The sequence below is a fragment of the Pelecanus crispus genome, chromosome 13, assembly GCF_030463565.1.
Source record: "Pelecanus crispus isolate bPelCri1 chromosome 13, bPelCri1.pri, whole genome shotgun sequence".
NCBI lineage: Eukaryota > Metazoa > Chordata > Aves > Pelecaniformes > Pelecanidae > Pelecanus > Pelecanus crispus.
Genome location: NC_134655.1, coordinates 1,436,184 through 1,459,757, shown reverse-complemented (window position 1 = coordinate 1,459,757; position 23,574 = coordinate 1,436,184). Strand labels below are relative to the sequence as shown.

Here is a 23,574-nt window from a genome sequence, read left to right as displayed (position 1 = left end):
GAGAACTGTGCGGGCAGTGAGTACCAGTCATTGCCATGATCGCTGGTGTATCCCAAAGGCAATGTGAAGGACCTGTTCACAGCTTCCTACTGCTTCCCACGGAGAACATGTGATAGGGTCATAAAGGTCTTTACCTATGGAGGAGAGGCTGCAGAAAGCAGCAGACACTGGCTTCGGGATCATGTTGGATCACACGTCAAGCGGGAATTAGGCAGAGAACTGTTCTGTGAGAGCTAACAGAGCTTTGATGGAAAACAGGGACAACACTTGCCTCCACTTACATATGTTCCTCCATCATTCTGGCTGTGTGCAATGGACCGGTGTAGCGCCTACTCCTGTGAAGGACTCGGCTCCTGTTCCCTTCAGCCCCAATTAAAGCAAATTCCACTCTCAGCCTCTTGACAAGATAAAAGATGCAGAAGAGTGTAAAGAGCTTCACGCTAATATTACTGAGCTGGTCAGGGATGACTCTGCAGAGGCCCTACAGCAGCAAGCTGCGATGTTCCTCTTGGCACCTCCTGCTCTATGTTCCCCCGTAAGTCATGCTCCACAGCCAGGGCTGGAGGACAGAAAAGCTGTTGGAAAGGGGACTTAAAACTGCACAGACTGGAGCTCCAAGACGGGCCTCCGGGATCATCCAAGAGGCATTAGATCTGTAGCAGCATCTAGAACAACCCCAGACTGTCAGGGTCCACAGATAACGTCAAAAGACCCTGCTCGTCCCGCTCTCTGAGCCAGCTGGAGCATGATGACATGCTTCCATTGCACAGCTGGGTCCCTATAATGGCTCCCAAACTTTCCTGGTTTCCTCAGTGCTTTGGAGGACAGTTATCTTTAACTGCATTCACCTTCAAGAAGAGCTTTGAAGCAACAGGGTTCCTTCACACTCCTCTTCGCTAGAATATTAATGCAGATTAAAGCAAGGTGTTCATATTAAAGCCCAACATCTCTACCTTAATAAATGTGTGCAAACATTCCCACACAGAATGGAGCAACTCAGCTGAAAAGTGTTATTTATCAAGAATACGTTTATTGCAGATAGGTCTTTAGGTTCAATATGTCTTTTGAGATAGATCTTATTACCTGAGGAAGCAGCATTGGAACTAGCCTGGTTTCTCCAGTTACACCTAACCAGTTATACCAGTAAGGGGAACCGGCTCGGTTTGCAACAGGCAGAGCTAAATGCTGTAGTTTGCAGCAAGCAGTAAGTTTGTTTAAATCATCAGCCCCTGGCTACCTTTGTTCCATCATGACCAGGACCGCTCTCTAACCAGCTGAAGGAGGAAGAAACTATCTGTTCAAGTTTCAGCATGATTCAGCTGTTTTCTCTTGCAAGAGGCAATAATACATTTCTAAGCCACAGTTAGAATATCTTAGATACCAAAACAGCAGCAGTGAAAAGGCTTTGGGTATTTTCCACACGTATCTCGCAGTTTAATTCCTGTTCTGGGTAATAAAAGTAACTGAAAGGAAAAGCCTGTGTTAGATTAGCTGGACTGCAAGTCCTTTCTCATGTGCTTTTTGTTGCTGCTTCTATAGGTAGCAGCTGGGAGTATGTGGTGCTTGATATCACTAGTTTTAAGAGATGCATGCAATGAATGAAGTGACATGCATTAGCAACGAGTATCTTCTTCATGCCTGCTGTGACTAACGAACTTGCCGAAACACTATTTCATTATACACAAGATGTACTTCATGTGTCTTCCAAATATGATCGAGACCCAAGGAAAATTTCGTATAAATAACCCCTGAAAAACATTCTTCAACCATGTCGCATGAAGTTTTTTGCTCTCTGAAGAATAGCGAGACAGCCTCAACAGGCTATAGTTATTTCAACAGCGCAATGTTCCAATAGAGAGGTACATAATCATCTCAGGTGCGAGCGCATCAAGAAGGGAGGATAAGCGTCTGCAAGAGAGTTTCCCCGTCACAGGCTGTGAATCCTGCTGCCGTGTGCCCCTGCAGAGGTCAGGGCTCTGCCGATTCCCGGTACCACTTTCCTGGCAACCGGAGAGACCGTGCTGTTGGTGAAGAATCAAGTTATTAATTTCTAACCTCGGGACCCAAAGGCCAGGAAACAACTGCAAAGCGAATGCAAAACGTCTGCTCTTGAGAGATGGGATATGAGGATAAGAACGTTTAAGGTCAGAAAAGGAAATCTTGGTGTTAAAAGACTGAGGCTGCCTATGCAGTGTAGGGTTTAAAAAAACGGGGCACAGAGGGGAATGCACTGGCTCGAATACTTGCTCCGGGAGGGCTCCCTTTGATACCATCTTATGCACAAAGACTTTGGGACTTTGGCCTGAAATAGAATGGAAAATCGACAGCTGAGAAGGAAAAACACGTCAGCTGGGGATGCTTTGGAGACAACGTGCTGGGAAGATCTGCAAGGGAGCCGTTAGTTGAGGAAACAAATAATATTTACATGCCCTGCCTGTGGCACTGGAAATAAAACCTTCCTGCCAGTAAGAAATTCAGCCCAACCCTCCCGGCCACACCTGCTCCTGGGGGAGGGATCGCGCTATAAAAGACTCCAGGCAGCGAACAGAGATGCACAGCAATTTGGGGCTCTCCAGGGAATCCTCCTGCTCCGCGTGTGACCATGGGAAAGAGAGTGGCTGTCGTGCTGGCTGGCTGTGGGGTGTACGACGGGAGCGAGATCCATGAGGCTTCTGCTGTGCTGGTGCATCTCAGCAGGGAGGGGGCACAGGTAAGAGGCACCCCGGCAGGCTCCTGCCCCACCTCTGGCTCCTTCTGCCCTGCTCTGCTTTTCAATCTCGCTCTCTTGCAGAAAGTTCTTGTCTCTAAGGAGCTTTGCAGCTTGCCGGACAAATCGCAGGCTCCCCATTGCTGCTAGGGGAATTGCAAAGCGTAAGTGACTGGAGTCAAAGCAAACGGCACGGTGTAGGAGCTGCTACAACGAGCGTGGAGAACTCCCTGGTCTCTGCTTCGCTCTCACAGCTTTGCTGTACGAGAGGATTGGCTTGGTGCTCTGTGTTGAGTGGATCCAAACTCTGAAACAAACTTTCCTAAATGCATTCTCTATTCTTTTTGGCTCGCACTTCCTCCTTTCTGCTTTGGTATTTCTGTTTAAAGACTGCTATTGTTTTGGGCTGTTGGAAATTCATCTTTTTAAACCCCCGAAGATTAGAACTGAAAATAGACAAGTTTTTGTGAGTCGAACTTGAATAGGGGTAAAAAAGGAGACCCTCAAGCGGCACTCTAATATGCCATTAGTCACGATAGCCACCCTGCGAGACTGGGAGAGGAGGGAGAGAAGCCCTGCGTAACGTTACCCTCAGCTCTGAGCCACCCACAAAGCTGGGTCAGAGCCGTTCTCCTGGGAATCGGAATTGCTCTATTAAATACAAAGGCACAGTGGTGATGTACGTGTGCTGCAGAGCCAGCCCACCCAATTCCAAAGCCTTCAAAGTGCCTGTTCTCTGGCTTAAAGCTGAGACTTGTACAAACCTTTTCTCCACTGTCTATAATTTTGCTGCTGCTTCTCGCCTGGAGCTGCTGCAGTCGCTTCCCTCCTGCCATAACCTGAATTGGCAGGCTCGGAGCACCGTCCTGCACTCATCCCTTGATCGGCAAGGACCTCTACTGGAGGAAACTCAGGCGTTATTTCAACCCCCTCCCTTTATTTTTCAGTCATGCTTGCCTAAGGAAACAAAAAGTAGAATAGAGTAGAATAGAATTAGAATAGAATAGAATTAGAATAGAATAGAATAGAATAGAATAGAATAGAATAGAATAGAATAGACTATTTCAGTTGGAAGGGTTCTACAACGACCATCTAGGCCAACTGCCTGACGAATTCAGGGCTGACCGAGTTAAAACACGTTCTTAAGGGCATTGTCCAAATGCCTCTTAAACACTGACAGGCTTGGGGCATCGACCAGCTCTCTAGGAAGCCTGTTCCAGTGTTTGACCACCCTCTCGGGAAAGAAATGCTTCCTAATATCCAGTCTAAACCTCCCCTGGTGCAGCTTTGAGCCATTCCCATGCACCCTGTCCCTGGATCCCAGGGAGAAGAGCTCAGCACCTCCCTCTCCACGTCCCCTCCTCTGGAAGCTGCAGAGAGCAATGAGGTCGCCCCTCAGCCTCCTTTTCTCCAAACCAGACAAGCCCAGAGTCCTCAGCAGACATGCCTTCCAGCCCTGTCACCAGCTTTGTTGCCCTCCCCGGGATGCCTTCGAGTACCTTCACATCCTTCTTAAATGGATGGAGCCCAGAGCTGCCAAGCTTGTACAGTCCCCAAATCTATCGCCCATCTGTTTGCCATCCTCCACTCTTAATTACTGCATGTGAGCTTGAAACAGTTCTGAAGGAAGGGGAGGCATTTTCCAGAAAGAGAAATACTCTGGCTTTGGGAAAACAGTGGCTGAGGAGAAGAAACTCCAAGTGCTGTCTTTGAGGGGGGCACGTGGTTTGACAGCAGCTCGCTGGGCAGCCAGCCCCCGCCAGGGATGGCTGGCTTTGTGGGGGCAGCTGGGGCGGGGGTCTGCCCCGGTGAAGGTGGTTGCTTGGGATGCAGATGGAAACCTCTAAGAAATGGCTTCCCCAATGGCTCTTGGGACACCTCCTTTTCCTAGGAAGGAAAGGAGTCACTGCTCCCTCTCCAGCACTGCAGGCCCCAAAACAAGCAGCGTGGGCTAGCTGCTTTGCTTTCAGCTAACAACACCCCCACTCCTTTAAGGTCAGGGTAAATGCTCCTGTGCAGAAGCTACAAAAGACCTTCCTTTCTTTCTCCCCCCTATGACAATAACTTTTCTGCTGCCAGTATCAGATACAGGTGAGCCTGAAGGTCACTGCATTCACCAGCAAAATTCCTTCCTAACAAAGTAACTCGAGCACTTTCATTCACTACCTATGACCTTTAACGTGCTTAGGATACATGACTGAAGGATAATAGACCTTTCCCCTCCCTCCCCAGGCCGAGGTTTATGCTCCTGATGTTGACCAGATGCATGTGGTGGACCACGTGAAGGGACAGCCAACTCAGGAGAAGCGCAACGTGCTAGTTGAAAGTGCCCGAATAGCCAGAGGCAACATCAAGGACCTAGCGAAGCTGGATGTCAAGGGGCTGGATGCCGTAATCATACCAGGTAGGACGGCATGCAGGGTCTGCACGCCCAAAGTCTTGCGAACAGCCTAGATATGCCGTAAGCCTTGAACGACATGGGAGTCATGGGCTGGAGAAGAACTGGGCAGAGCCACTGGGGAAGCAGACAGGCTGGAAGTGGGAGTGGGAGGATCTTCCATCTGTGCTGGCACTGGCATGCTAGCTTGGACTTAAATTAAAAGAGAACATGGTAATGCAGAAGCTTATCCCAAGAGGAGAGGGCAGAAAACTGCCGATTGAATTATCCTCTGTACCACCTACCGAGCTTTTTTTCTTACTGGATGTAAAACCAACCCCTCCCTCACCAACATGCCAACCTCCTTATCAGGAGAGGAAGAGCCTGGGACAGAGAGGGCATGACTCAAAAGCGGAAAGCTGGGTCAGCCTGGCAATTCAGCTTTAGTGAAAGTACGAGCACGTGGTTTCGGTGGGGATGGATTAGGCCTGGAGCAAGGATTAAGAGACAAGTGAAAACTTGCCAGCACATTCCACCATAAGTCAGAAAAGAGCTCATGGGTGAAACACAGTACCCAACGGAGCATCGACACCTCCCCGCTTCAGTTCCGTATGGAAGCAAGAAAGGTGCTTTGATGTCTCATCTCCTGGCAGTCAGCTCACAAAGGCTCAGCTTGTCTGTCTTTAATTCTTTTATCAACATTGGACAAATGCTGCCATCCACCAAATCCATTTTAGCATTCTACTAAGTAATACCTGAAAAATTCCTGCCCTGGAGCACTAATCTTCCGGTCTAATTTGTTTCTCTTTTCTCAGGTGGCTTTGGAGTGGCTAAAAACCTGAGTACTTGGGCCACCCAAGGCAAGAACTGCACCGTCTCCAAAGAGGTGGAGGACATCCTGAAGGCATTCCACGCTGCCAAAAAGCCCATTGGCCTGTGCTGCATTTCCCCCGTTCTGGCAGCCAAAATCTTCCCAGGTTGCGAGCTGACTGTGGGTCACGACACACCGTGTGACAAGTGAGTAACCTTGGAGTGCTGACATTTAGTAACCAGGGCCCTGCTGAAGACTTAACAGTTAATAGTTGAAACTCTTCAAGTGTCTGGAAGAGCTGTTTTGTGATTTGTCAGCAGATCAGAGGGCACGCTGTACCAGCGGATTTGTTTGGTTTTTTGTATACTTCTTTCCACAACTCTGACGGCTTAGAATAAGACACTTTATTTTAAATACAATCTTATATTTGCCTCCCCAATGTACGTAGCACCCTGCCTCATGCACCTCTTGTTCCCAGGGTAGGAGAAGGCAGCAGAGCACTGACTCCTAAAGTTAAGCAGATCCTAGGTAGGAAGAGGATGGTTGCCCAAGACTTGGCAGTGTGAAGAGAGGGAGGGAGTTAAACTGTCCTTACTCATATGAGAAAGCTGTGACTGAGTTCTCCCAATGGCAGGGAAGGAACTACGATGGCTCTTGCTAGGAAGGGCTAGGAAGTAATGTCACTTGTAGGAAGCTGGTGAAAAAAAAAAAACCAAACCTTAACACAAAGTCTGGAGCAGGTAGAGTTAAGCAGTGGAACATCTATAGTGGAACATCATGGTCTTATTTTGGCTTTACTGCAGATTTTTAGCTCACTGTAATCTGGAGGTTTTACTGGTTCTATAGTCCTGGAGAAACTCCTCTGACAGGAAAAGATTTGGATCCTATTGAGAAGACTTTCTGTAGGGACCATCCATCTCTCTGTAATCAACAGACTTCTCACCCCAGGCCTCCGTCAAGTCGCTCTGTGTAATGACGCCTTCCCCACACAGGGTTTATTCTCTTCTCTTCTTGTAGATGGCCTTACGCGAACACTGCTGAGACCATGAAGGAGCTTGGTTGCAAGCACGTGAACAAACACGTCACTGAAATTCACGTGGATGCGAAGAACAAGCTGGTGACCACCAGCGCCTTCATGTGCAATGCCCCCATTCATGAGATCTACGATGGCATCGGAAAGATGGTCAAAGAAGTGGTCAGGCTTGCCTGAATGCCACAAAGCCACAGAATCCACCTCCTCTGGAGCGCAGGCACTGATCCTCGGATAACGTTTTTCCCTTTTTCACACCCGCATGTCAACAGGCAAACCGCTACTCAAATGGAGTTCTTCCCCCCCACCCGACCACTGGTGGCTGCTGAGGAGGAAGAACTCCGGAGCAATGGAAGCGCTGCCGTGTCCTGCTAAGGACACACCACTTACTGACAGCACCCTCGCAGTAATTGGGAGTGTGGGCACGCATCGAGCTGGCATGCAGAAGCCAGGTTTCCACGGGGCTCAAATACAGCCGCCGTCTTTGGTTCCGAGTGGCTGAGGAGTTGCCTGGGTCATGTCAGCCATGACTGGGCTGGCCTGACATGTCCGTATCCTGTGTCAACGGGAATTGGTCCCTTCCTGAGATTCCTTACACATCCGTGTCTGCCAGTACTTCAAAGCTCCCCACGTACCTCACAGAACAGAGGAATTAGTGGCAAAAGGAAGGAATGCGGTTCTGCTACTGAATAAAACCTGACACTTTTTACATGGGCTGAGTTCTGCTTTCATTTTTGCCTTTTACTCTGGATTAGGAGATGCTTTTAGTGCTACTGGTTGGCCAATGAGTGGGGAAAGCGGTACGGGAAGAAGTCACCAGCAACAAACCCCACTTGTTTTGCTAGGAATTGTCAGAACCCAGACTTGGGCGTGAATATGAGATGGGTGAAAGCAGAACCAAACCAATGTTAGCATCCAGGTCTAACGCGAAGAGGTTAAATTCTTCCCTTGTATTAAGAGCAGACCTGCTATGATAGCATGGAACACTTTGGGAGCAGCCTTCCGTACTGCTCCTAGGCAGAAAGAGTCCAGGGTGAAGTCTAGGCATCCCAGAGAAAGCGGTGCAATTTCCAGTCCCTTCCAGCCTCCAGGAAAATTCCTAGAAAGAACCTGGAAGCAACAACCCTGCATTGCAACAGGGACAGACAAAACACCCATCTAGCCGAAACCTGAAGGGCAAGCTGTGAACCAGCTGGGCGAGAGCAAAGTCTGGCTGGCAGAAGGCACTAAAAATAACGCAGCATCAGGCACGGCTGTTCAGATAACAGGCCAGGCGCGGGTTTTTAAGGCCAGAGGGAACCATTTGTCCGTGTAATCTGACCACGCTGCAGGAGCTGTAAAGAGCACAGCAACTTACCACTGGGCTGAAGCAAGCCTGCTGAGAGGATTCAGTCTTGGCCTGCAGACACTGCTGTAGTATTTGATAGCTCATCCTCACAGTTAACCAACGTCGTTTAAGATAAGACCTGTTTTTCACTTCTCTGCTATAGCTGAAGAGCTTACTTCCAGCCCCTGGTTGCTGACAGGTTTGTCTCCATCAGGTTCAAGAGCTTTCTAGATGGTAGCTGGTATGTTCCTCCTATATGGGTTCTTATTATACAGGTAGGATCATATAATCATTACAGACTGAGCTGCTGAATTCTCTGAGCGTTAGACACGTTTTCTAAGCCCACAACTGTTTTCTGAGGCTCTTCTCAGCGAACTCCTCAGGCTTTTTACATCCTTTTCAAAACACCGGCATATTTTTGCACTCTCACCAACATGGTGAGACCCTTCGCAACGACACTGGTGACCAGAGCGGGAAGAAATTTGCCCACGTGCCACAGTGGTGCTGCAAAGAGGGGTTCAAGCACATCTGGCAGTGACAGAACAGCCCAGAGGAGCACGATACAGCAATTCTACCCAGGTTTCTAATGAAAATGTAGCTTATCTGGTCACTCTTTTCTGTCTTACTTTTTCCCACTGATTCTCCTACCAATCATTTTCACCCCTTTGGCCACCTTATATAACCTTTTGCAAAGGTGTGAAAGCCTCCAAGAAATAAAGGACCATAAGATTTTGGGACAGTAGCTGCCAGGAAGAGGAGGGCAATGTTTGCTAGCACAAAAAGTCCACTGTTCCCTTGGTCCTTCGACAATCCCTTGCAGAGAACTGTGGCGAGTATCCCAACCGCAGAGCAACACTCAGCCTGAATTAGCATTTAATTAGGATGGAAGCACAAATCCCTGGGAGACCAGGCCTCAGAGCTGCAGCGTTTTCTCCCATACTGTTGCTTCTGAAGCGGAATCCACACCTTAAGCCGTTCATTACCTTACAGAAAGTAATTGTTCCCAAGCCCTTGAACTCTCGTTTTTTGCACAATGCAGGTGTTCAGGAAAGGTACAGAAGTTCCTGCTATAAGCGCTAACTTTTGAGAGTTATACAGGTTTTTCTGATATTAAGAGTGTTTTGACTAACTTATCAGACAGGCTGAAAAGGTGCGGGATGTAAATACAATAGGGAGAATTCCACGGTCTGACTGAACAATTTGAATTAATCTCTAACTTTAGATCCAACCCACACAGACACAAAGCTAGTAACAACCCTGTTTGCTGGGATGCAGAAGATTGCTTCCACTAGTGGAGCAGGAAAAATCAACCCCAAAGATGAAACATTAACAGTATTTTGGTGTGTTTAGACACCCAAGAAAAGCAACAAATAAGAAGTAAGGAAGCTGGAGAAAAGTGATGATGTAACTAGGTGTTTATATGGGAATGGGAGGAAAAAAGAAAATCCTGCAGTTATGGGTCAGCCAGTGTCAGCATCCGCAGGAACTCCTGTTTGTCCACTTCCCCATCTCCATCCACATCTGCTTCATCAATCATCTCCTGTGGGATAGCAAAGATTTGGAGGCCAGGTCAGGTTGGATCTGAGAGGACGGACGCTCGCAAAGTGCAAACGCCAGTGAGGGTCTCGGGCAAGGCCCATGCGAGACAGAGATGGTGTCCGTCGCAAAGGCACACAGCGCAATCCCCCAACCAGCCTTCCCCGCAGTAAGACGCTCCCGTTCCCTCCCCGAGCAGAGCACGAGAGGAAAACGTTTGTGCTTCACAAACCTGCAGCTCCTCATCCGTGATGTCTTCCCCCACCTCGCTAGCCACCACCTTGAGATTCTCAAAGGAGATCTTGCCCGTGCCATCACAATCAAACACCTTGAAAGCTTCCCGGATCTCCTTTTCCAAACATGGCTCCGCCTTAGCAAGGAAATGAAAAATGCCATTGTGTAAACATGACATCATACACCCCTACAATCCCCAGTCAGGCACTTTAGCCGGCAAACATTTGCAATCAAATTCAAGACATCATTTTAGGGACAACCTGGCCATAGAAGAGCGTTGTCTACCGCTGCTGTCTCACCTTTGCCTTTCCCCACCCCGTAGAACTGCGATTTAAAGGAAGAGCTCCAAGAGGAGTTGTCTGAGCAGCATGGGGACTTGGCCTGGAATATCCCGGCCAAGCTTTGTCAGGGAGAGGGGGACTAGCACTACTGCTGGAGGAGGAAGCAGCTGCCAAAAATGATCCAACGGCTACAGCTTTATTTTATTTCAAAAGTGAGCCAGGCCAATGCTGGCTCTTACTGCCCTTACCTCAGGCACAGGCCTGCAGCTGGGTGCAGGCTTTGACTGAACTAGAGGGGAAAACGGGGGAATCTTCACTGCCCTCCTAGCACACATCCCGCGCATACACACCCTGGCAACTGCGACCGCATTGCCGCCACGCCAGCTACGCCCCAGCCACCTCCCAGGCATCCCACAAAGCCCTGCAAGGAAATCGGGAGGATGGGAGAGGCAGAAGCAGGCGAGCTGGTGCTCTCTGAGAACGGCCTAGGTTTGCACGCAGGGGATACAGAGGTTTTTGAGCCGCAGGAATCTCAGACAGGCGATGAGGACGAGGGGACATGAAGAGCTGGTATGGAACAACAGCTCTTCAGACACCGCGCGAGCTTGAGTGGCTGTTGCCTGCAGGAGGTGCTGACAGTGTCAGTGGGTATTGAGGAATGATTTCACTACAGATGGCAAATTGCGCGTCTGACGTATGACATTTGCTCACCGCTGTCTTGAACTGAAGATAAATAGCCCTGCGACTGTAAAGACAGAACTGAAATTTCAAGTGGAAAGGTTTAAGGAAGGGAAGTGGGGGCTCCGAGGTGCTGTGTACGCTCAGGGCTCTCTGGGATGGGAAGGAGATTTCTGCTGAGATGCAGCCACCTCTATCTGCGCTGGCCATCCTGCTCCCTCTACAGTTCATGGAAAGAGGCAGGAGGGGTAAGGACTATCCACCCGAATAGTAGATTTAGTAGATCTCTAAAATAGCTCAGCCGAGACTCCTGAAACACTCCTGTTTCTCCCCTGCAGGGAACCAGAGTGACCCAACCTACTGTGGCTACCAGCATCGTAAAGCTAGGCAAGCGGAATTTCACTCTTTGGGACCAGCTGGGCTCACATACCATCTTCCGAGCCATCACTTGCAGAAATGACTTAAAGGTTAGCTTCCCTGACCCTCCTTCACCGAATTCAGAGATGATTCTCTTCATCTCTTCTTTCCCCAACTCACAGCCCAGAGCCCTTACGGTTATCTGCCAAAAGAGAAAACAGACCAATGTCTTGGTGTACAAATCAAACAGAAACAAAGAGGGAAAGACGTGTGAAAGCACATGTGTGAAGCAGGTGCACGAAAGCGGTGAAAAAAACCACGCAACTTTTCATCAACAGCTCTTCACCCACCATTTTGTCTCTAGAGAACAGGGTTCTGTAGCGGTCTAAGATCAGTAGTACGAGGCTGTGAAAAATTAGCAGCAAAGAGCTGTCAGGAAGGGCCGGGAAGGAAGGCTGCGGTCCCTCCTAAGGACACCTGGCGACTCAGTTGGCACAACCCTTACACCCATGGCTGCGTACCGAGTCGGAGCGCAGGCAGCCAAGTCTGTTAGCACAGCAAGTGCTCCGAAAGCAATAGGTGGCAAACACCAGTTGCTCCGCCGCTGCTCCGCAGCAGCGCATATCAGGTGCTTGTAAATGATTAACCCCACTTCCAACATTTATGTTTACTGCCAGTCACTTCTGTTTGACTACAGTATTTAAGGTCCAAGTGCAACTGCGGTCACAAAGCAACCGTGTCATTTCCTGCAGCCTGAGGGGATCCGGGCTTCTGATCTGGGTTACTCAGGCTGTGCAAACACTTCCCGAGGAGCAGCGGGCTGAACACCCTTCAGCTACACAAACCTGCAGTGCGTTTGTAAAGCCTGTTAGAGGACAGGGGGGTTGTTAAGAGAATTTTGCCTGCAAAATGTCATTCCTCCTCAACTTCTTGAGGACGGAAGACACTGTGAAGAAAGACAGGGTAGGGGACTCCTGAGATTTATTCCGCAGCACCACAGAAAAAGGACCTCAGCCCCTGACTGATCCGGGCTGAGTTCCATCAGCAGCGGAGCGATGACAAGCTCTACCCGCTGTTACGAACTCTCACTGCACGCACGGGAGTACAACAGCAACACAATTTGCCACACGCGAAATGGGTTATGAAGGATATGCTGCACATCTGTGCCTTCTTGTATGAAATTCTATGATTCTTCCAGGCCTGCCTAAACAAAAGTCCCCGCTGCACAGGTTAACGCTATCTCGGTGCACTGATGAAAACGTGACAGAGATTGGCAACCAGGGCAGGAGCGTACAAGGCCTCTGGATGAGAGAGAGTAACTTCACCTCCTAAAAGCTCAGCGACCAGAGGTTCTCATTCATAGAATCATGGAATGGTTTGGGTGGGAAGGGACCTTTAGGGATCATCCAGCCCAGCCCCTGCAGTGCCAGGACAGCTTTAACCAGAGCAGGGTGCTCACAGCCCCGTCCAGCCTGGCCTGGGATGTTTCCGGGGATGGGGCCTCCACCGCCTCTCTGGGCAACCTGGGCCAGTGCTTCACCACCCTCAGTGTAAAAAATTTCTTTCTTATGTCTAGTCTAAATCTATTCTTCTTTAGTTTAAATCCATTATCCCTTGTTCTGTCACAACAGGCCCTGCTGTCATTCCTGACCGGGTTTTCCTCTCCGTAGCCCAGAGGCGCGTGAAAGCAGCAACGCAGCTGTGTGGGGCTTCACGGGGGGAAATGAGGGCAAGCGAGGAGTCCCAGACCCACTCAGCCTTTGTTTTCACCGGCACCCACGCCGCGTTTTTACAGCTCCTCGCCTTCAAGCCGCTGGCATCGATGAGGCCCGAGCCGTCGCGATGGAACACCTCGAAGGCCTCTCGCAGCTCCCGCCTCTGCCCCTCGCTGAGCGGGAAGGCGGCGGCCGCTGTGTCCGGCGGGGAGCTCGGCCCCGGCGCCGCCTCCATCGCTGCCGGAGCCCCGGGGGGGAGAGGCCCGGCGCCCTCGGAGGGGCCGGCGGGGGGCCGGCCCCGGCCGCAGCCCCCCCCCCCCTCGCCGCCCCCCGTCCTCCCTCAGCACCGCCCCTCCCCGCCTGAGGCGCTTCTGAGGGCGGTTTCCGAGGCGCTGGCCGGGCCGGGCCCAGCCGAGCAGCCGCTCCCCGCCGCTCCGCGGGGCCGGGGCCGGCGCCAGGCCCGGGCCGCGCCGAGGAGCCCCGGGCCGGTGCGGAGAGAGGCGAGCCCGGCCCCGCCGCCGTTGCGACCACGCTCCTCATTGGCTAGCGTTCCTGCTCCTCAGGGAAAGCGCGGGGGCTGATTGGCCGAGACGGGGATTGTGGGCGGGACAAGCCCCCCGGGCTGGCCCCGCCCGGCCGCTGTGGCCACCGACCGGCCCCGGGGGCGAGCGGCTCCGAAGCCGAAATGTCGGAAGTCGGGCCCGGGTTTGTGACGTCCCGTGACGAGCTGAACGTTATTTCTGAGCGGGAATGATCCCCGTCATGCATTGATTAAATTAACCTTGGCTGAGAAATGAAATAATTGGGGTTTGATGGAGCCTTGCCACTGACAGATTCCTGCGTAGGTCTCGTGTTAAAACCAAAAATCCGGGTTTACTCTTTACAGTTTTCTGTAATAGGGGTGCTCAGCCATTTGCCAAATCGCACTTTAAAATGTACGTACCGTTTTCTGCGTCATCACCACCATGAAGTCACTGAAGCTGATTTTACCATACAGGGGCACAAGAGACTGCAAGAATCGCAAAGGAATAAATCAGATTCGGAGTCAGGACGGCGTTCGGATTTCTGGAAAGGAGGGATGTGGCCTTGCCTTGCCTGGCGGCAGAGAGGGAGGCTACCAGAGGGGCCGGCGGAACAAACAGAAGTAGCCCAAGGGCCCGTGGGCTTGTTCCCTTCCAACACAAGGCAAAAGCCATTCCTCAGTTCCGCTCTTGCCTCAGACGGACACCGCTTCCCAGACAGACTCTGCTGTAGCCGCTGCCTCTGGAGTGAAGCATTTAGTATCCAGGGCCCTGCTGAAGACTTCACAGTTAAAACTTCATACTTGAAACTCCTCAAGTGTCTGGAAGAGCTGTTTTGTTACTTGTCAGCAGATCAGAGGGCAGGCTGTACCAGCGGATTTGTTTGTATTTTTGTATGTTTCTTTCCTTTTCTATACTTCTTTCCACAACTCTGACAGCTTAAAATAAGACGCTTTATTTTAAATACAATCTTATATCTGCAGCCGCTGAACATTCCTGCAAACACACAGCTTTCAGCAGCAGCACTGGTAACTTCCCTCTTCTTTTGCAGAGATTTCTTTAAACAGGTGAACTCAATAGCAGTAAGTTGCAGCAGTCTATTTACTTCTTTTCCCAGTTTAAAGAACATACTAAAAAAGGGGGACGGGGGTAATCACCTAAGATGGAGTATAAAAAGCTGATTCCTGCAAATACGTCATATAAAGAGTTCACTATAGCTGGGCCCAAACCAAGACGTTAAACCAAAAACTTCCAACTGCTGGGAAACAGAGATCTACGCTACCTGGTTTTGAGTCCTCTCTTCACCAAATCATAATCGTTTGACACATGGTTTTTAGTCAGAGGAGGATCTGTCCCTGAAAAATGTGATTTGTGTATCAAAAAGGACGAGCGTAAACATCTTACGAGCACAAACGAGCAACCACGTTGCTACATGTAAATGGGTTAGCAGTTGGTAACTGTCCACAAAATCAAGTTTAAGATCATCCACTTAAAAAAAATACTGACCTCTATTTTCTTCTGTCTCAAAAGAAATAAGAGATTGTAAAAAAGTGAGGCACCTACCAAACCTATATACACATGTGCAAAAAGAAATAAAATCCTGTTTCAGTAAAGGCTGGTCTTCTTCATGATCCGCAAGAATTCTTGCTCATTCACTTCCCCATCCCCATCTCTGTCTGCTTCATCGATCATTTCCTGAAAAGATATTTGTATTCAGACATTAGATGCAGATTTAGACTAGGATTGGAATTATCGGATTCATTCAGAATTAGAACCACTTCTTAGTAAATTGTATCAGAGGGGACAGTGTCAGCTCAACATCAGGCCTACTATGCTACAAAGTATTTACTGAATTAGACACCAATATGTTTTCATATATATTTATACAAAAATCTGTATAGAAGATGTTGTATTATAACTGTCCTGGAAGAAACAAAGTGCTTGGAGCAGAGTTGTTCCTTTTACATCACCATAACTCCATAAAAGTCCAATTCTACCTACGCAATTTCGGCAGCCATGCATGCTTAACCCATCTTTGGCCTCAGAATCCATTTCCCAATAGCGAACTGACGGCAGCTCTTCAATTTCTGCCAGGAGAGGGGGCAGATTTTCCTAACAGTTCAAGTGCAAAGATCCCACAGGACGCTAGAGGACAGCACCTGAAACTGAGAGACTGCTGCCTTTACCTGAAAGCTGACCCTGAGAGGGCTTCCGTCCCCTCCTGCGAGATTCCCATTCCTTCGCCTCGCTGCTAGCTCTAGCGCTTAGCAGACCAGTCAGAGAGGTGGCTCAGCTCTCCACACAGAAGGAGAATTAGGCTGTGACTATTTACAAGGGTTTTAAATGAACATAAATACGAAACCAAGTGATACATGAACATTCTGTGACTACTCAACTCAGCGAGTGTTTGCGTACAATACGGTTTCATGTACCAGGTACAAACCTGCAGCTCTTCATCTGTGAGATTCTCCCCCAGTTCTTTGGCGACACGTTTGAGGTTTTTGAAAGAGATTTTGCCGGTTTCATCGTCATCAAAGAGTTTGAAAGCTTTGAGAATCTCCTCTTTGGAATCTTTTTCAGCCTTAAAGAAGTAAGCATATGTTTAAGGAAAAAAGTAGTGGTTATGTTGTAGGTAACACTCAAAATCAAGTTACAGAAGACAAGCATTAGAAAGACTGAGAAGCTCTGTTAGGAGCAAATTTAAAGCAGCCCAGCCAGCAGGAAGTACATGTGCAAAAGCTGAAGAGACACAGAGACACAGCGATGTTTCCTGAACCCCAGGGTTTCAGGGTATTTTTTTTTTCCTTCATAGCTAGCCAGATGTCTTTGGGATTTCAGTGTCAGGATCTTCCACGGTTAAATATCTGGGTTCACTCAACATGGTTTAAGATTTTTAACACCAGAGATTTCATCTGTAAATATCTTAAAACTCAAGAAAAGAAAATACATTGCATTGCTACACAGTCAACCATGTCACACACCTATACTCCCAACAGCTTTCTGCAGGCTGGACCTGGCTTTATTCTGTGACAAAAATCTTGATGTCAGTTTTTCCCTTTTCTCACACACACGCACAAAATTGTTTGCTAAAGAAACTTGTTAATGACATAATTCTTTCAACCTTACCTTGAAAAATGAGATAGGGTAGTCCCTGTCTTGCAATTCTAACTTCTATGTATTTTGGTGTTAAGATTAAAATAGTGCTTTCATCTTCCACAAAAACCAAAAGGAGATGAAAGGCACTCAGCCATTTTCCAAATTGCTTGCACTTTACAATTTACATACCATTTTCTGCGTCATCACTACCAAGAAGTCATTGAAGCTGATTTTTCCCGTCCCTGCCTTATCGATATCCGATATCATTGTCTTGATTTCTTCTTTTTTAGGTTCAAACCCTAGTGCTCTCATGGCCACCTGTAAGGACAAAAAAAATCTTTATAAATCATACAAAACTATCAACAAAACTGCAGGGGGTAAACAAAGTTGAACTTTATGCCATATCATGTTTAAAACACGCATTCTGCGTCTCAAGGAAAACAGCAAGGTAAGGGGCAGACTTAGAGCAAAGCTTCTCTACACACAAGGGCACATCAAGATGCAGAAAACAGGCGCGCAACCGTTCACATCCTGGGGCTGGCCTTCAGTTAATTCAGAAATTTCCTAAACACATTCTTACCATCGCACCCACCGCCCCCAGCTCAGAACTGGCAAAAATTTGGGGGGTAAGGCTATATAGCAGAGTCTGGGGAGAAATATTTTCTCTGAGAAAATTTGGATTATTTTATAAAGTCTTAGCATACCTGTTTTGGTATATCCTTTTTAAAATTCTTTTGATGGGCACTCAGAACGTAAAAGAGTCCCACTATGATTAGTATTTTTAAGGAAAAATCCCAAACTATCACACAGTGCTGTGGATAGCAATTTCCAAGGCCACTGGAAAACTGAATGTTATTCCATTCCTGTCAGGAGAATTGCTACTAGTATTCCCTTTGCAATGAGAAACAAGACCCTGAATAATAATAATAATTAAAAAAACCCCCTTATTACAGGCCCTGTTGTAAGCAAGATGGCTAAATGGAAGACCCAGAAATGTCTCAACACAATAACTTCAAGACAAGTGTCTGTGTGAAAGAAGCTTCCATCACACCTGCAACTCCACTGAACTCTAACAACCTGATCTGATGGCACAAACATGGAAAGTCTTAAGCTGGTAGACCACAGGGAACTTAAATCAGTTAATTTTTCATTCCAGTGACAAGAATCTTTTTCAATCAATGTTGGGAAAACCCAATTCAAACCCTTTGTGTGCCTTTCTGACAACACTCCTACAAGCAGCATATCCAAGCATGGCTTTGCTTGCAGACACAGGCATGCACACCGACGCACTTTCCTTTTTCCTCCTCTGATAAAGGGACAAGTGGCAAGTTTGAAATCAGGTCTGTGGTCTTCAGTTAACTTAATCCCTATGGTCTTAAGTAATATGGACGTCCAGCTAGCAAATAGGAAGGGCAAATTCTGAAAGCAAAAGAAGTCCTGATTTATTGATTACTATTCTGCCCAAAGCACAGGGGTGGGGAGGGACCCAAAGTGTTTTGCAGTAAATAAAAGCGTGAAGATGAGTAACACTGGCGTATTCCATAGCTTGGATAACATAATTCACAAAGCGTGCAATCCTCAGCAACGCGTAAGAGGGGAAAAAAACCCACCACCTTCTTACAGAATCACAGAATCATAGAATCGTTTAGGTTGGAAAAGACCTTTAAGATCATCCACTCCAACCATTAACCTAACACTACCAAGTCCACTCTAAACCAATCAAGGGTAGACCAGACTGAACCATGTCCCCAGGTGCCACCTCTGCCCGTTTTTTGAACACTTCCAGGGATGGGGACTCCACCACCTCTCTGGGCAGCCTGTTCCAATGCTTGACCACCCTTTCCATAAAGAACTTTCTCCTAATTTCCAACCTAAACCTCCCCTGGCGCAGCTTAAGCCCATTTCCTCTCGTCCTATCGCTAACTACATGGGAGAAGAGACCAACACTCACCTCACTACAACCTCCTTTCAGGTAGTTGTAGAGAGCGATCAGGTCTCCCCTCAGCCTCCTCTTCTCTAAGCTAAACACCCCCAGCTCCCCCAGCCGCTCCCCACCAGCCCTGTGCTCCAGACCCTTCCCCAGCTCCGTTGCCCTTCTCTGGACACGCTCCAGCACCCCAATGTCCTTCTTGTACTGAGGGGCCCAAAACTGGACACAGCATTCCAGGTGCAGCCTCACCAGCGCCGAGTACAGGGGCACAATCACCTCCCTGCTCCTGCTGGCCACACCATTCCTGATACAAGCCAGGATGCTGTAGGCCTTCTTGGCCACCTGGGCACACTGCTGGCTCATGTTCAGCCACACAAACCATTTTTGGTGTTCTGCTAACAGAGAAGGAGACTACAGAAAATACAGAACCATCAGTGTAGCTTGGCCAGCCTCGCTCTGAAGTACACCTGATAACAGCAGTAAAGAGCTGTAATTAAAGAGAAAAAGGTACCTCTTGACAACAAGGTTTTATGCTGGGGGGTGGGGATCTCCTTTCCTGTTTAAGGCCATTTAGGTGTTTATACCCCTATTACTTTATAACCTCAGCAGAACTGTGCTTTTAGCAGTAGGAAAATTCTTACCTTTAGCTCCTTAACGTCTATGCTCCCAGTGCCGTCTGTGTCAAACAGGTCGAAAGCCTCCCGGATCTCCTGCTTCTGCTCCTCGGTCAGCTCCAGCTTGGGACCCGCTTTCTTCCTCTGGGACGCGGCTCCCAGCGAGGGCTTCTTAAAGCTGGAAGCCTTGGCACAGCAACACAAGAGGTTGAAAGGAGAGGTTGAAAGGAGGCTGTAGTGAGGTGGGTGTTGGTCTCTTCTCCCATGTAGTTAGTGATAGGACGAGAGGAAATGGGCTCAAGCTGCGCCAGGGGAGGTTTAGGTTGGAAATTAGGAAAAATTTCTTTACGGAAAGGGTGGTCAAGCATTGGAACAGGCTGCCCAGAGAGGTGGGGGAGTCCCCATCCCTGGAGGGGTTCAAAAAACGGGCAGATGTGGCACTTTGGGACATGGTTTAGTCTAGTCTACCCTTGATTGGTTTAATGTGGATGTGGTAGTGTAGGTTAATGGTTGGACTGCATGGTCTTAAAGGGCTTTTCCAACCTAAACGATTCTACGGTTCTAAGAGCAAAGGGGGATCAGGCCGCCGCCGCGGGAAGGGCGGCTGAGGCCCCTAGGACAGCGGCCGCCTCAGCCCCCAGCCCACACCGCGGCCCCGGGCTGACAGAGGCCGGCCCCGGGCTGACAGAGGCCGGCCCCGGGCTGACAGAGGCCGGCCCCGCGGCCGTGGCGCCGGGAAGCCGGAGCGGAGCGGAGCGGAGCGGAGCGGAGCTGAGCAGGGCAGGGCCCGAGGCCCCCTCCCGCCGCGCCGCGCCGGGCCGGGCCGGGCCGCACTCACCATCCCAGCGGCCGCTGCCTCGGGGCGCCTCCAGGCCTGGCAGGCCGAGACTCAATACTGCCCCTTCCCATTGGCTAATGCCCGACGCCGCTGCCATAGCAACCGCCACTCCTATTTGCTGGCGAGCCGGGCGCGGGAAGCGCTGAGGCGGCCGCAGCGTCCGGGCCCGCGGCAGCAGCGCAGCGATCGTGGCCTGGGCTCGGCACTGGGGAGGCCGCGCCGCGGGTACCGTGTGCGGGTTTGGGCCCCGCAGCACAAGGAGGGCATTGGGGGGCTGGAGCGTGGCCAGGGAAGGGCAGCGGAGCTGGGGCAGGGTCTGGAGCACAGGGCTGGTGGGGAGCGGCTGAGGGAGCTGGGGGTGTTCAGCCTGGAGAAGAGGAGGCTGAGGGGAGACCTGATCGCTCTGCAGCTCCTGGCAGGAGGGGGCAGGGAGGGGGGTCGGGCTCTGCTCCCAAGGAACAGCGATGGGACGAGAGGAAATGGGCTTAAGCTGCGCCAGGGGAGGGCTAGGTTGGAAATTAGGAGAAAGTTCTTCACAGAAAGAGTGGCCAAGCATTGGAACAGGCTGCCCAGAGAGGTGGGGGAGTCCCCATCCCTGGAGGGGTTCAAAAAACGGGCAGAGGTGGCACTGGGGACATGGTTGAGTCTGGTCTACCCTTGATTGGCTTAGTGTGGACTTGGCAGTGTAGGTTAATGGTTGGACTGGGTGATCTTAAAGGTCTTTTCCAACCTAAACGATTCTAGGATTCTATGGTTTAGTGGGCATGGTGGTGTTGGGTTGATGGTTGGAATGGTGATCTTAGAGATCCTTTCCAACCTTAGTGATTCCTGGTTCTACTTTCATTAAAAAATAATCCAGCACCAAGCCAGGAAACATGACATTAATTACTGCTCTGCCCTTACCTGGTTCAGTGTTGGCCCTGGCAGTGTCGGGCTGCTGGTTGGGCTGGGTGAGCTGGGTGTCCACCCTGAGCGGCTCTGTGATTGGCCAGCACCTGGCGGGGGCGGATCCAAGAGGCGACTGAGCGGGGCGAAGCGCCTCTCCTCCTTCCGCCAACGCGATTGGCCGAAGGGGGGCGGCCGCGGGCCAATCAGCGAGCGATAGCCGGCTAGCGCGATGCTCAGCCCAGGGAGAAGGGGCGGGAGCCGGCGGAGTGGGCGGGGCCTGCGGGAAGCGCCCGCTCTGATTGGTGGGCGGGAGGGACGGGCGGGAGGCGGGGGCGGAGCCGCGGGCGCTGGCGGGCTGGGGCCGAGGGCGGGCTGCGGGCGCCGGCCGGGCGGTGAGCGGGGGGGCTCGGGTGAGGGGGGCCGGGGGCTGTGAGGGGGCCGGGGGTATGGGGGAGGCCCCGGGGGCTTGGGGGGGGGCGGCAGAGCCTGCAGGGCTGTGAGGAGGGCTGGGGGGGGGGCAGGCTGGGGGGAATGGGGGGGTAGGTTGGGGGTGGGCAGCTGGGGGCCGAGGTGCGGGGGTAGGGGAGGCTGCAGGGCTGTGAGGGGGGCTGGGGGGTGGGGTGGGTTGGGGGGGCTGAGGGGGGGCAGGCTGTGAGGGAAGGGGGGGTAGGTTGGGGGTGGGCAGCTGGGGGCCGAGGTGCGGGGGTAGGGGAGGCTGCAGGGCTGTGAGGGGGGCTGGGGGGGGCAGGCTGTGAGGGAAGGGGTGGTAGGTTGGGGGGTGGGCAGCTGGGGGCCGAGGCGCGGGGGTAGGGGAGGCTGCAGGGCTGTGAGGGGGGCTGAGGGGTGGGGTGGGTTGGGGTGGCTGAGGGGGGGCAGGCTGGGGGGGAAGGGGGGGTAGGTTGGGGGGTGGGCAGCTGGGGGCCAAGGTGCGGGGGTAGGGGAGGCTGCAGGGCTGTGAGGGGGGCTGGGGGGTGAGGAAGGGCGGGCTGTAGCGGCCTGTGAGGAAAGCGGCGGGTGGGAGAAGCTGGGGGGGGGTGGAGGGCGGTGGGAGAAGAGGGGGGGGCTTGGGATGGCGGGGCTGAAAGAGCCGGGGGCAACTGGAGATGGAGCAGTTCATAAATTGCGTTTTGGAGAGGGGCAAGGCCTGCGTCAAGGGAGATGGGGGCGTAGAAGAGGGGGCAAGTGGAGGGTGGGTCACCCTGTGCCCATACTTTCAAGCCAGCTTGGTGTTCCTGGCTGGACAGGCACCAGGCCTGCCTGGTTTTGGCTTTTTCCTTGCCATTTCAAAGCACTTTTCAGAAAAATGAGAAACAAAGAGTGCTAAACTGTGTGGCTTGCAGAGTGAGCCAGTCCAACAGATGTGTTGGCTTGCGTGCGGCATGGTCCTGTGATAATTAGTCTGGAGAAGAGGAGGCTGAGGGGAGACCTGATCGCTCTCTACAACTACCTGACAGGGGGTTGTAGTGAGGCAGGTGTTGGTCTCTTCTCCCAAGGAACCAGCGATAGGACAAGAGGAAATGGGCTCAAGCTGCGCCAGGGGAGGTTTAGATTGGATATTAGGAAAAATTTCTTCACGGAAAGGGTGGTCAAGCATTGGAACAGGCTGCCCAGAGAGGTGGGGGAGTCCCCATCCCTGGAAGTGTTCAAAAAACGGGCAGATGTGGCACTTTGGGATATGGTTTAGTCTAGTCTACCCTTGATTGGTTTAGTGTGGACTTGGTAGTGTAGGTTAATGGTTGGACTGGGTGATCTTAAAGGTCTTTTCCAACCTAGACGATTCTATGATTCTATGAATTTTACGGCAATGTTGGTGTAGCTGTTCCTGGATCTCATCCAGTTGTCTTGGCACCGTTCATGGAGTGAGATGGGTCAGAGAGCTGCTCTGGCTGAAAACCACCGCAGGCAGAAAATGATTAATTTTCAGCTAGTCATAGCCTTGATGCATCTCAGCACATGGATGGTTGGAGGTAGTGGGAAGCACTGGCTCGGAATAAGGAGAATCAAATCAGCCTCTAAAGCAGTACTTTGTCATAGTGATGGTTTAAAGTCACCGTAAAGCCATCAGAAGTCTTTGTGTGCAGCTTGTCTTTATGTTGGGAACAGACCTAAATAGGCATGTTGTCTTTTTCTGTCTTTCAATTATACCCCACGCAGTCGGATCCCAGCTGAGTTGGGAATTTTGTTTGCTATTGCTGGGAGGAAGAGCGTGTTTTAATGAAACTGGTGGCATCAACAGCCTGTGATGTGAAAACTTGGAAAATCTCACCACTGGCTCCCCTCTCTTTGCTGATGGGCACCAGTGAGTGCTGGCGTTTCTTCCATGCTGTGTCTGCTGCTGTGGAACAGGCGGGCATGGTGCTGCTGAAATGCTTGAACTTCGGTTTTATTTTGTTGTTCCTAACACCCTTGAGCAACTATTTTTGAAGAGGACATTGCCAAAAGCTGCAGTTGTGTTCATGTTATTTGGAGTATAAATATTCAGACTTAAAGGAAGTGCATGAAGCTAATACTAGCTAAAATAAGATGGTGCCTTTGTTATCAAGGGTATTTTATTATATTAAAATTATGCCTTTGAGAGAGCTATTTGATGTCAGTGTAACTCTTGTACTGCTTATTTTGTTCAGCAGGGCAGAG

The 23,574-nt window shown here is 50.6% G+C and overlaps 3 protein-coding genes across 3 annotated transcripts; 1 reads left to right on the top strand and 2 right to left on the bottom strand.

The window, feature by feature from the left end:
* The first annotated feature begins 2,602 nt into the window (after window positions 1-2,602).
* Window positions 2,603-7,105, top strand: LOC104037642 (glutamine amidotransferase-like class 1 domain-containing protein 3, mitochondrial). The gene is made up of 4 exons (XM_009491669.2): window positions 2,603-2,710; window positions 4,940-5,111; window positions 5,900-6,101; window positions 6,913-7,105. Exons 1-4 carry the CDS (start codon window positions 2,603-2,605, stop codon window positions 7,103-7,105), a joined length of 675 nt encoding a protein of 224 aa, XP_009489944.1.
* A 2,600-nt stretch (window positions 7,106-9,705) lies between these two features.
* LOC104037644 (uncharacterized) lies at window positions 9,706-13,288 on the bottom strand. Its single transcript, XM_075720772.1, has 4 exons — window positions 13,142-13,288; window positions 11,412-11,540; window positions 10,021-10,158; window positions 9,706-9,792 (listed from the first exon to the last, which is right to left on the bottom strand). The coding sequence occupies exons 1-4, from the start codon at window positions 13,286-13,288 to the stop codon at window positions 9,706-9,708; spliced, it is 501 nt and encodes a 166-aa protein (XP_075576887.1).
* Window positions 13,289-15,179: 1,891 nt separating this feature from the next.
* Window positions 15,180-23,294, bottom strand: LOC104026129 (centrin-1). The gene is made up of 6 exons (XM_075720771.1): window positions 23,207-23,294; window positions 20,956-21,161; window positions 19,242-19,400; window positions 16,860-16,988; window positions 16,018-16,155; window positions 15,180-15,269 (listed from the first exon to the last, which is right to left on the bottom strand). The coding sequence occupies exons 1-6, from the start codon at window positions 23,292-23,294 to the stop codon at window positions 15,180-15,182; spliced, it is 810 nt and encodes a 269-aa protein (XP_075576886.1).
* Window positions 23,295-23,574: the final 280 nt, after the last annotated feature.